Source organism: Lathyrus oleraceus, chromosome 4 (assembly GCF_024323335.1).
Source record: "Lathyrus oleraceus cultivar Zhongwan6 chromosome 4, CAAS_Psat_ZW6_1.0, whole genome shotgun sequence".
NCBI classification, from domain to species: Eukaryota; Viridiplantae; Streptophyta; class Magnoliopsida; order Fabales; family Fabaceae; genus Lathyrus; species Lathyrus oleraceus.
In genome coordinates, this window is record NC_066582.1 from 113,119,812 (window position 1) to 113,132,060 (window position 12,249).

Below are 12,249 nucleotides of genomic sequence, written 5' to 3' on the forward strand. Positions count from 1 at the left end.
TAGATATAGTGGATTCCCCGATACACCTTAAGCTGAAATACCACAATGTGCATGACGAACCAGTGACGATGTGTGCCAAATTTTATGGAGCCTAGAGGATACATAAGGTAATGCAATGCGATCAGAGAAGAAAAGACAAGGAAAAGGATATGGAGATCAATGTAGCCTTCCTTGCCATACAACTAGGGGAAATGGAAATTAGACCTCCCGAAAAGGGATAAAGGTGAATGATATGTATGTTATGAATAACTCTAACTTAAAGTTGAAGGAAGTGATCCCAAGTGAAGATTAAATTCGAACGCACTAATCTGCGTTAGTGAATTATAGGATGATAAATAGTGGTCAATCCACTAGGTTAACTTTTCCCTTATTTCATGGTAAAATGTAAATTATCGTCATGATGTAATGACATTTTGTTGAGCAAGGATAAATATATTTTCACTAAAAAATATTTTTCTATGTGATCACAAAGGATAGTAAAATCTTTAGGGTAAACGTCAAAACAGTCAAAACCCCACGTCAAACGACGTCGGGGCGTTGTTGCAAACGCTCCAAGCAAATGGCAAAAGCAATCAAAACCTCATAATATCAGTGCACAATTAAAGAAAATGACCACAAAGTGTCAATAACATACTTACCCCCTCTTGGTAGCTAGCTACTCTAAAAGGCCGAGGTGAGACTTTACCACGTCAACCTCAAACTGGATTTTCGCCTTGGGAAAGGGAAGGGGTGTCGAACCTTAGTCGAGAACGACCCTAGAGACGTCCAATGAAACTTTGAGCAACAAACTTGTGATTTAACACAACACCATAACAGGTAAACAATAACATTAAATCACAAATATAAATGTATACACTGTCAAGTAGGAACTACGAGGTTTAAATATTAAATAAAGACGCGTCAGAATATATTTTTAAAAAAAGAGAGAGAAGTAGGACCATACATCCAGATATCTCCCAGGGAGATCGGCTTTCCATTCTCCATCATCTGATTAGAATGAACTTGTTCTCGCAAAATATGCATTGTGGGATAAAAGGCTCAACCTACTGCAAAACATTTTCAAAGAACTCATGTGCAATACGTAACTCTCCTCCACCGATTTTGCATACTTCTTAATTAAGGTGATATTCTCAAGACGCATCTCCTGAAGGCCATCTTCAACCTTCTTCTGACCTTCCTGTGACTCCTTTGAAAATACTTCAAACTCTTCTACCTTTTTACAGGAAGAATCCAATGTCTGCTTTGCTTCAGGAAGAAGTTAAAGCTCCATTCCTTGAAGCTTCTACGACAATTTCTATCTCCAAAAATGAGATAGACACTCCTTGAAGCTCCTCCCTGTATAAATCTCTCCATTACTAACACATCATTAACACACTCTTAAAACACCTCGTTTTTCTTCCGAAGATGATCAAGCAAGAAGACTTCTCTCCGCGCGGCAGCACCAAAGGCCAAAACAACTGATGCCCAGCGCGTATGATATAACCCATAATTGGTTACTGCAACATTAAAATATTAGATTATTTGTTTTCGATATAAATTATTAAATATGCAGATTAGATCCAATCTATTAAAAACTATATTTCTTAATAAATGAAATGAATGGATTTATTTATGGTTCAATAAATGAATTAAATTACATAGATCGAAGGGGTTTGCAATTTTACATTCATTCACTAAAAACCAGGTGTAAGTTACATCGCTAAAAAACAGGTGAATAAATATCAGTAAACCCCTAAATTAAATCAACTAGACGTTTAATTATAAATTAATGTAATTGATAAATGAAACTGTAGTTCCAAAATTGATTAATAAATCCATCTATTATATTTCCAAAAAAGAAAAAACATCTCACTATACTTATGTTAAATAGAATAAATTGAGTATTGATTAAAAAAAATTAACTAAAATTCTTTAATATGAATACCCTAAAAAACATCACTTAAATTTGACATGAATATAGTGATGATAGAAAATAGAAGTCACAAAAGCACTTCTCTTGTTAAGTGCTCAAAACAAACCGCAGATAAAAAAGTTATCAAAAGTTTAGAGAGTTTAATCATTACATTACATTATATATATCCTTCTCATCTCAGCAACATTAGGATGTAACCTTTACAATATTAAAATATGCAAATATATATAAGCATCTTTAAACTGTATATGCTTGCTGAATGGTGTCTATGTCAAGTCCCTTCAATCTCACAACTGATTCTACATGACCCTTCAGTGTATGAAGCTCTCTCAACCTGCACAACATTATTACCAAATAATTAAATACATCGTACATAACAACCTACTCTTGTTTTAATGTTACTACATGTTATGTTGTACTCATGAAAGACACAAACACATGATATGTCTTATAGCTTGTTCCTTGTAAAAACCAAACTAAATAATTGAGAATGTGTTAAGTAGGTAGATAGATTGATTGATAGATACCTTGCGATTTCGGCTCTCCTTTTAGCTTCCTCGGCCATTTGATTGAGTTCGGTGACATGAGTTCTCTCGGTGAACATCTTAGTGTCCGGTGGTTGTAATCCATGCAGCGTTCTTTGCGCATGTGCCCATTGAAGCTCCCTTTGTTCCTTGCCGAAATCCTTTTGCCTTGTGAAAGCAATCTGCAATACGCGGAGATTTATAATTTATAACCGGAGAGAAAAATAAAACCAGCAATGCATTAACTAACTTGAAGAAAACAAACTCTACTCACCCTTTGCTCAATGACAAGATCCCAAGCCCTTCCGCTCAAAGCATAGCGAGTGAAAAATTTAATGAAATCGAGCGGGATATAGAATATTATGTTGTATAGCCATATAACACCAGCCCAACCCCAACCTATTCCTTCAATTGCGGCGAAACTCCAGCTAGCATAAACCGCAATCAAAGTTGCAATCTGCATACATGAACTCCATTGTCAACTGTGACACGGCGAAAAATAATTACAACACTACAAATAGTTAGTACAATGACTTACAAGTTGAGCGACAATAAAGGCAGCAACCAGCAATAAACCGGGACGCTCGACATATGACCAACCTCGTGATCGAGTAACAAATATAAGTGCCTGACTAATAGTGCTCACTTGAAGATAGATTGCAGAGGCGAGTTTTCGGAAATCATCGTGTGCGTTTTTTTCAAGAGTCGCAACTCCAAACACTTTCTGAAAACATATTAGGAAACATAATCAATGTCCACCCAAAACAATAAAAAGCCAAAAGCAGAATCTGTGACGCGCGTATATTGAAACTAATGCGCACAAAATGATCAGGTCATAACAGTAATGAATCCAATCCCAGCATAGTTGTCGTAACAGACCAAGTAACATGCATTGATCTCATTTTCAATCACAAAAATTGATATGACTGGACTCAATGATGTAGAAGACATACCGGGAAAAAATCTGTTTTATATGCTGCCCAGAAGAATATAACTGTCATCATTGCCAAGTAACTACCAAGCACAACCCCAGTAGTAAATATCTCGGATAGCTTCCAGCTATCTGGAAGAGGCGATGGTTTCACCCTATCTTTTGATATCGTCATAATAGTACCTACATGTCAAAGAAATATTATATTAGTGACTAAAAATACTCAGGATCACATGGAAGCATCCTGCAAGAGTACAAGGGGTGAATAATTTGAAAAGATAAGAAACATACCATCATTTAGGATGGCAATAATAAGCACCATAAAGGGCGGAAAGTCGAACTTCCATATCAGAGCCAGCAACATGAAACCAAGCTGTAAGAAAGTCAAACACATTGAAAACAGCAAAAATATTAGATCCATCTGAAAATTGTGACAAACAGAAAAAGAAATTATATCCCGTATTTGGAAAATAATTCATTTACCACAATACGAATTGTAATTGAGACTGCATAAATCTGCATGAAAAAATAAACATATTATTAGTAGTTGTGCAGGTGCAAAGAGTATTACAATAGGAAATCAGCTGCTTACTGTATAATTCTTCATTCTCTGGAAGATAGCTCGGCTGGTCAAAACAGCACTTATAATAACACTAAGGCCAGGTTCGGTTAAAACAATATCAGATGCACTTCGAGCTGCATCAGTAGCATCTGCAACAGCTATACCAATGTCGGCCTTCTTGAGAGCAGGTGCATCATTCACTCCATCACCGGTCATTCCACAAATATGTTTCCTAGCTTGCAAGCGTTTCACAATCTCATACTTGTGCTCTGGCCAAATGCATAAAACACTTAATATGAGCAAAGAGCCACGCGATACATGATTACTACAACTAATAATCATCAATCCAATTTGTGCCGAAAAATAAACCACTAAATTGCAATCACAATATAGAAGCATACCAGGAAATACCCCAGCAAATCCATCAGCCTTTTCTATTAAATCATCAACGGGTAAGGCAGCAATGGATTCATCCTTGTGCTGCCCAAGTAAAGCAGATGAAGGATACATATTTGTACCCATTCCCAAACGGCGACCTGTTTCCTTTCCTATAGCTAGCTGATCCCCTGATTAAAAAAAGGAAATTACATAAACAAAAAATAGAAGGAGGATATTGGGTCAATAAGCCCTTTTAGGAAACGATTATCCTTAAATATAAGCCTTGTTTCAAATACTACACATTTATTATTTTCCCAAATATACCCGCTAGTTCAAATCTACTAGTAAGTGAGTTGAGAAATGAAAAATCAGAGTTCAACACCTGCATACGTAAAAGGGAATTTTGGGAACATGCATGAACAAAATTGATACATTAAATACACATGGATCACATGCATTCTTTTGGTAAGTTATAACAATGATGTAAGCAAGTCAAAAGAACATGTTATCATATGCAACGGACCTGTAATCATTTTGACATTTACTCCAAGGTTTAGTGCCCTCCGTATTGTCTCAGCACTATCGTGTCTTGGTGGATCGAAAAGCGGCATGAGTCCAATAAATTGCCACGGGCTTCCAGGACTCTCTTTCCTTCCCTCCGGAACTTCCTGTATAAAACAGAGAAGCAGCATAAACATTTCTAGTCTCTAACTAAAAACACAAGTGCACAGCTGCATCAATTGATTAAGCAATAATTCAATTACTTGGTATGCTACAGCAAGAGATCGTAAGCCACGCTCTGCAAACTTATCTATTACTGCATGAACTCTGCGCTCAATGTCTGTCTTATTGTGTGCCAGATTTAGGATCTAAAAACCACGATGAGAATGTGAGACCAAACGGGAAAATCTTATTAAAAAACATATAATATTTAAAAGTGTTACTTATTAGTTATTACCTGTTCTGGTGCACCTTTGCTTACTCTATGCATTTTACCCTCTTGATCAGTATAAGTCAATGCTGTCCGCTTATCGGTAGGATTGAACGGAAGAAAATGTACTTCTTGTATACCAGCACGTGCCTACAGTAGCATTAACTTGAATTCAGAGAAAAGCTAAAACCACGGCGTGCAGAAAAAAAAGTTGTGAATACTATATCAAAACCTACCTCCTTTGGATCAGCTAGCGTCCCAACTATGGCAGTGTCTATTGCATCTTGATTCTCAAGTCTTGAAGCTCGAGCCGCCATCAAAACAACGGTTTCAGCATCCACTCCTTTTGCAAAAACCTTATCGATTAAAATAAAATAAATCAGAACGAACAATCACGTACAAACAATGACAAAGATAACCAGTACACGACTTCATTCACTATCCAACCTCAACAAGATTTTTGTCAACCGTAAGCTTATTTAATGTTAGAGTTCCAGTCTTATCACTGCAAAGCACATCCATGCCTGCCATCTCTTCAATGGCTGTCATCCTCTTTGTGATAGCACCCTGCTGAGATAGCCTGTGGGATCCAATGGCCATGGTAACCGACAAAACTGTGGGCATGGCAATTGGAATTCCTCCTATGAGAAGCACAAGGAGGTTATCAATTCCAGGACGATAGCGACGATGTTGGATGGGATACATAACAACAAGCTCAATAAGCATCCCCACAGCAATTGAACATATGCAGAAGTTCCCGATTGCAGTCAAGACCTATAAGACGGCAAAATATAGAAATATAATTATGAAATCTGAATAGTGAATATTCACTGGATGATGAGATTGCAAGAAGAAAAAAAAGATTCCATTCTCACATATTACCTTTTGAAAGTGACCGACTTGGTTTGTAGTATCTACAAGGTGAGCGGCTTTACCGAAAAAGGTATGAACACCAGTAGCTATGACAACACATTCAATCTCTCCTTGTTTGCAGGTGGAACCGGAATACACACCATCACCGGGAGCCTTTGTCACCGGCAGGGACTCACCTGTAAGTGCAGACTGAAAAGACCAAAAGTGTCATTGAACCATTAAGTTTATTTTTACGGATAAAAACCACCGAAATTATTTTATATATATGAACATGAAAACCAAAACTAAAGAATCAACCTGATCAATTTTCAAAGGATCTCCTTCAAGAAGACGAGCATCTGCAGGAACGATATCTCCAAGTTTGATGCTGATGATGTCACCAGGAACCAGGATCGCAGCATCTTGCTCACTCCACCTACCATCTCGAAGAACCTTTACAAAACACGCTCATGGTAAGAATCTAAGAAACATATATATAAAACAAAAAATATACCTTCCCAGATGCAAAGCTTTAACCACAAAAATATAAATATGCAAAACACAAACACTGACACATCGACATAGCGGAAAAAAAAAACTTAAATTAAACACCTTAGCTTTCGGTGCGAGACTAGCCATAAGAGCTGCAGCAGCATTACCAGCATTGTTCTCCTCAATAAAACTAATAGTCGAATTGATGATAAGCAAGGTGATAATACCCACAAAATCTTGCCAATCAGGAGCTTTGCCCTACACAAACATTCAAGAAACAAATAACCAAAATCAATCTACAAACACACACACATACATAAAACTCCCAAAAAAAGTGAGAAAACAACACACTAACCCCTCCATTTGCAAGAGCTATGGCCATTATAGCAGCTGCCTCCATAACCCAAGAGAGAGGATTCCACATAAACCCCAAAAACTTCAACAGCTTGCTCTCCTAAAAAACATCCACAAAGCAAATTCATCCTAAAAACTCAACAACAAAACAACCAAATAGGGCAAAACATAATCATAAAATGAAGAACAAGAAAAAAAGTACTCTCTTCTCCTCAAGCTTGTTATGTCCAAAAATTGTGAGCCTCTGCTCAGCAGCCTCACTAGTAAGACCTTCTCTGCTACATCTCAGATTCTCAAAAACCTCATCAATGGGTATGTTCTCCTACATTCAGAAAAAAACAAGACAGGATAACAACAATGAAGATAGAGAAAGAAGAGGATAAGGTTGTAGGTAGAGTAAATCAGATCTATGTTACCAAATCAACAGTTTCTTTAAGAACAGCTTCTAACGTTTCAGGCTTTTCTTCTTCACCCATGTTTGTGTTTTCTGGTTCAACACAAGTTCCACCCTCTTTCTCTTTCTATGAAAGCTATTATCAACTTTATCTGACTACAAAAAGCCGTTCATAAATTAGGAGAGTAAAGGGTGCGTGGAGTGCACTAACCAAAAACCAAACATTAGAGTGAGAGGTGGCAAAACTAATAATAATAGAGGACTTATAACAAATCACTCTCTAACACATATATTTCAATTTCATTTTTTACTTTCGATATTTTTTAAATATGCGTCACTTTTGATTATTTAATTATGTATGAATTTTAATAAATAATTAAATATAACATTTTTTATAAAATGATATCTACTTTTTAAAAATAGAAATATCATCGACTATATAATTTAATGAAATATATAGGAATTTTAATAAATAAAAGTGTGTTAGAGACTGTTATTAATTTTATTTATTAATGATAAAAATAATTTAAAATCAACAATTTTTTAAAAATAATTATCATAAAATGAAATAAAAAATAGTGTAGGATTAGGGTAGGATTAGGCGACCTAATTGTGACCCAATAAAATGGATGGGGGTTGAAACAATAACCACTCTTCAAAACTTAGGAAATAAATATTTGTATAACTATGCAATAACATTACGCAATTGGAGTTTTCATTGGAAGATAATTTTTGAAGGTGTGATATCGTATCCTCCCTCAAGTTAGTGTTATTTTCAAATTTTTACACTTTTTATAATAAAAATTAGTTGAGTTGTTTTCAATAATAAAATATATTTTATTTATTAAAGTATAGTTAGTAGACTCTAATAATCCCGAAATTAATCGATACTAAAGTCATATTAAATCTCACCATTTAGTAGTTAAATAAATTAAATTTATGTAGTTGTGACCAGACAAGTTACTGTTGTTGATGTTAATTGTGTGTCATTATGAATTCAAGCATGTATTCTCAAAAAAATTGCCTACCATTTTCTTTTGTTTCTTTCTTCAAGTAATCGTAATTTCAAATGCAGACATTTTGCAAGATAAAGACAATGTAGATGGGTCCCTCTATTTTTCTTGGAATTTTGAAAACCGCATAATCCACTCCTTGCATTTTCAATTTTTGCGGTTGGATTTATGTGTCTAAAAGTATTTGATTTTCTTCCCTATATTTAAAAGATAATTCAATTAGAGTACAATACTAAATATAGTTAATCTTAAGATGGGTATTTAATATCAGTTGTAGAAATGTTCTCTTCGGTTAGATTCATATCTATATTAATTCCAAAAATATTTTTAATATTTTGTCTTAATAGTTTTGAAAATTATTTATCAACATGTTTTAACTCAATCCATAAATATCAATATTAGTAGCACGTAACCATTTTGTCCAAGAGATAACTATTTACTAAAGGGTAGATTACAGTCTAAATTATTTTGATAAAAAAATAGTTATACTTAAAAGTTTATATATATATATATATATATATTATATTATATATATATATATATATATATATATATATATATATATATATATATGCGCGCGCGTTTTTTATTAAAATAATAAATTAAAAAATTATTATTATTTTTTGTATTAAAATAAAATTAATAGAAAAAGGCAATTAAAAAAATTAAAAGAAAAAAGAGTAATAATTAATATAGAGTATTAAGAAAAAATATTATTAAAGTTATATTAAAATTATAAAATAATTTATAATTTAAGATAAATATTTTTTGCAATGTGATTTATAATTTGGAACGGATGGAGTAGTATTTTCTTGGAAGTTGAGATTGAACATTCAACTTTCTTATAATTTATTATTTAACTCTAATTCACTTGACCACTAAATTTCAGTACTTTAAATAAGATAATTTATGATAAAATTTTCAATTTGAACAATCAAAAATCAAGGGGATATATTCTAGGAGTGTCATGTTTTATTTTTTAAAATATATATGTAATCTTTTCTCTCGGTTTTTAAAAAAATCAAAGGAATATAGCTATAAGGAGACTTGTTTCAAATCTCAATTACTACATTTTATGTTATTTATTTTTTCAATGGTTTAATTGCTATTTTTGGGTTGATGTTTTTCCAACTTTCCTTTTTTTCTTTATTAATTTTTTTTTTATTAGTATTAACCTTGATTACATGGTCCAATTGAGAGATAATATATTTTGCATTAATATTTTCAAATCAATTTTTTCAAAAGCCCTTTTTAATTTTTTATTTTATATATTCAAATCTCTCGGTATTTCTCAAAAATAAACATGATAGATATTTTAAATGTATTTCCATAATATCGCGTTTTGGTGTTTTTTATATATTTTTTTATTTTTAATTAATACATACACGTCGGTTTTTATAGAAAATCGACGTGATTCCTCTTTTGCATGAAATACTTCAAAGAACTAGATTCTAACTTTTCATTTACATATTTTCACTCTAACTTCATATTGTCATTCTCTTAGCAAAAATCTAGGTGATTTTCATCGTCAGTCTCATTAAAACTCTTCCAACAGTAGGCGATAGTCATCACGTTTGAGATACGCTTTTTTTTCTTTATCACGTTTGAGGTTTATATCACTGAAATGACTTTAGTACCTCCAAAATGCACCATAGTTTCTCTTGACCATTTGTTTTTCCATTTTGATCATTTGTTTTGTCACTTATTTAACCAATGTCTTCTATGAGTGAGACTTGCATTTGTTTTTAACTGAACTATTGTTAGTTAGTATATTTATAAGTGTTGTTTATCACTGAAATGATGTTAGTTAGTATGTTTTTACGTGATGTTTGATTCACGTTGGTGTCTCTGCTATTTTTCTTTATTTAGATAGTCATGGTCGATTCAACAAGCATCTCTCATACAACATTTGTTGCAACCTCTGTTGATATAAAATGTAAAAGAAAAATTAAAGGTGTCACGATGTATATCAAGGTGAAAAAAACCCACAAAAATGGTGTTCGCTGCCCGGTTACAGTTGATGTTGAAACCGGCAAGGCTTATGGTGAACATGTTGAGGATTTTATGGGTTATATTGCATTACAAGGTAGAAGTAAATTGAGTATTTTGATACATAGTTGGCACGACATTGACGAAGAATTGGAAAACAACATGTGAACTGATATTACGGTATTTATTTTGAATTTTATGATTTGTTTTATAAGTATGTATGATCATTTATGTTTTTGTTTAATACTAATAACAACTGTATTGTGTAAACATATGAGGTGTTTATTGTTAGTCCAGAGGATAATGTGGTGAAAAAGAAATTGCTTACATATACTGGTGAGTGTTGGAGGGGCTTTAAAACACAGCTCACCCGTGATTATATTCATCATCCAAGTGATCAAGTTAAGACTCCATATATGATGTATTCATTTATTGATCATGATGTTTGGGAGAAATTTGTAGAGTCTCACATCACTCCTTACTTCTTGGCTAAGAGCAAAAAAAAGAAAAGAAAAATAGATTTATAAATATCTATCCACATAGATTTTCTCATTGAGGATGTGAAAAACTTGAAAAGAATATGATTGGAGAAAAAAGTAAACAAAGGGAAGTGAAGCTGGGAGATTCTATAAGCCTTGATCGCAGTCCATCTCCACCATCACTCCATAAGAAATGGAGGAGGGCACGTCAAAGAAAATGCAGTGAGTTCACATTAAAGGCTACACGCGAAGTGGTTGAAAAGATTGTAAGTAGATATTTTTTCAACAATATTTATTGGGTTAAATATATGATATTTCCCCCTACAATGTTAGCAAAATTTGGTTTATCCCCCTGTAAAAAAAATTGGATCCCCCCTTGAAATGATAAAAGTCTGTGTCTTTTGCCCCATAAGCGCAAAAGTTACTCCCCTGTAGGATGTGTTGGTTGAACAATCTAAAGTTGACCTCTTCGTTTCACAAGATCGTCATGACATCTTGGTATAAGCAATTAGAACCGAGAAGTATTTTATGTGTGTCCATGGTCTTGGAAGAGGTATTGGTTTCAAGTCATATTTTGGACCATCTAAATCATCTAGAGGAGTAAATTGTAGGAGAGAGATTGAAGAGATGGTTGTTGTAGAGGTGGTGGAGGAAATGGGAGAAGTGGATTCAGAAGGAGAAGGAGAGTTTGTTGCAGCAAGTGCTTGAGATTCTCTAGAAGCAGTAAGAGGAGTGATAGAGGTTGACCAAGGAGGAGCGAAAGAAGACGAATGAGGAAAAGCTTGAGAAGATGTTCGAGAAGTGTACCTGTGATGTGCTTGATGTATAAGTATAAGTTAAAAAAATTGTGTTGTATGTTGTTGTTATTATTGTTTGCGTATTTTAATTTTGTATTGTATTTTTGTTGTTTTTATGATGCGAAAATTGAACTCATTAGGTCTACTCAACCAAACAACTTCAAATGATCAATTGTACATTCGTGATAAAGTTATGGGTAGTACAAGCACAAAAGAAAGTTGTTTTGGCCATTAAGACAATATTGAAATCACATCACCACAACTAGATAACACTAAAAGACTTTCAATGATATTAAATAATATTCTAGACATCTACGAAAATATTAAATTAAGTCATGATCCATATCAGTTTTATATACTTCCTAAGACTTCTATTATTAAAATTTTGAAGACGGATGAATGGTTAGACAATACCATATTACAAATCTTTATCTTTTTAATATAAAGATTTGACTCTTGCAGATTCTTACATGAGATGTGTGTTGAAAGGATATTAAGAAAATATTGTTTCATAGATCCAATGCACATTAACCTTCATCGTGGTATGGTAGCAAACAATATCACAGTTTACGTACAAGAGAAGTTGTTGAAAGAGAACAAAGAATGTTATTTGGTCATGTTTTACCATGCGTGAGTATATA

The 12,249-nt window shown here is 33.5% G+C and overlaps 1 protein-coding gene across 1 annotated transcript; it reads right to left on the minus strand.

Moving 5' to 3' along the window:
- Window positions 1-2,024: 2,024 nt before the first annotated feature.
- Window positions 2,025-7,610, minus strand: LOC127073851 (ATPase 11, plasma membrane-type). The gene is made up of 20 exons (XM_051015080.1): window positions 7,353-7,610; window positions 7,139-7,258; window positions 6,938-7,036; window positions 6,703-6,840; window positions 6,409-6,543; window positions 6,121-6,300; window positions 5,686-6,012; window positions 5,475-5,594; window positions 5,266-5,388; window positions 5,072-5,176; window positions 4,831-4,975; window positions 4,331-4,495; window positions 3,960-4,198; window positions 3,851-3,883; window positions 3,659-3,740; window positions 3,390-3,550; window positions 2,975-3,160; window positions 2,711-2,893; window positions 2,440-2,618; window positions 2,025-2,246 (listed from the first exon to the last, which is right to left on the minus strand). The coding sequence occupies exons 1-20, from the start codon at window positions 7,410-7,412 to the stop codon at window positions 2,150-2,152; spliced, it is 2,877 nt and encodes a 958-aa protein (XP_050871037.1). The 5' UTR covers window positions 7,413-7,610; the 3' UTR covers window positions 2,025-2,149.
- Window positions 7,611-12,249: the final 4,639 nt, after the last annotated feature.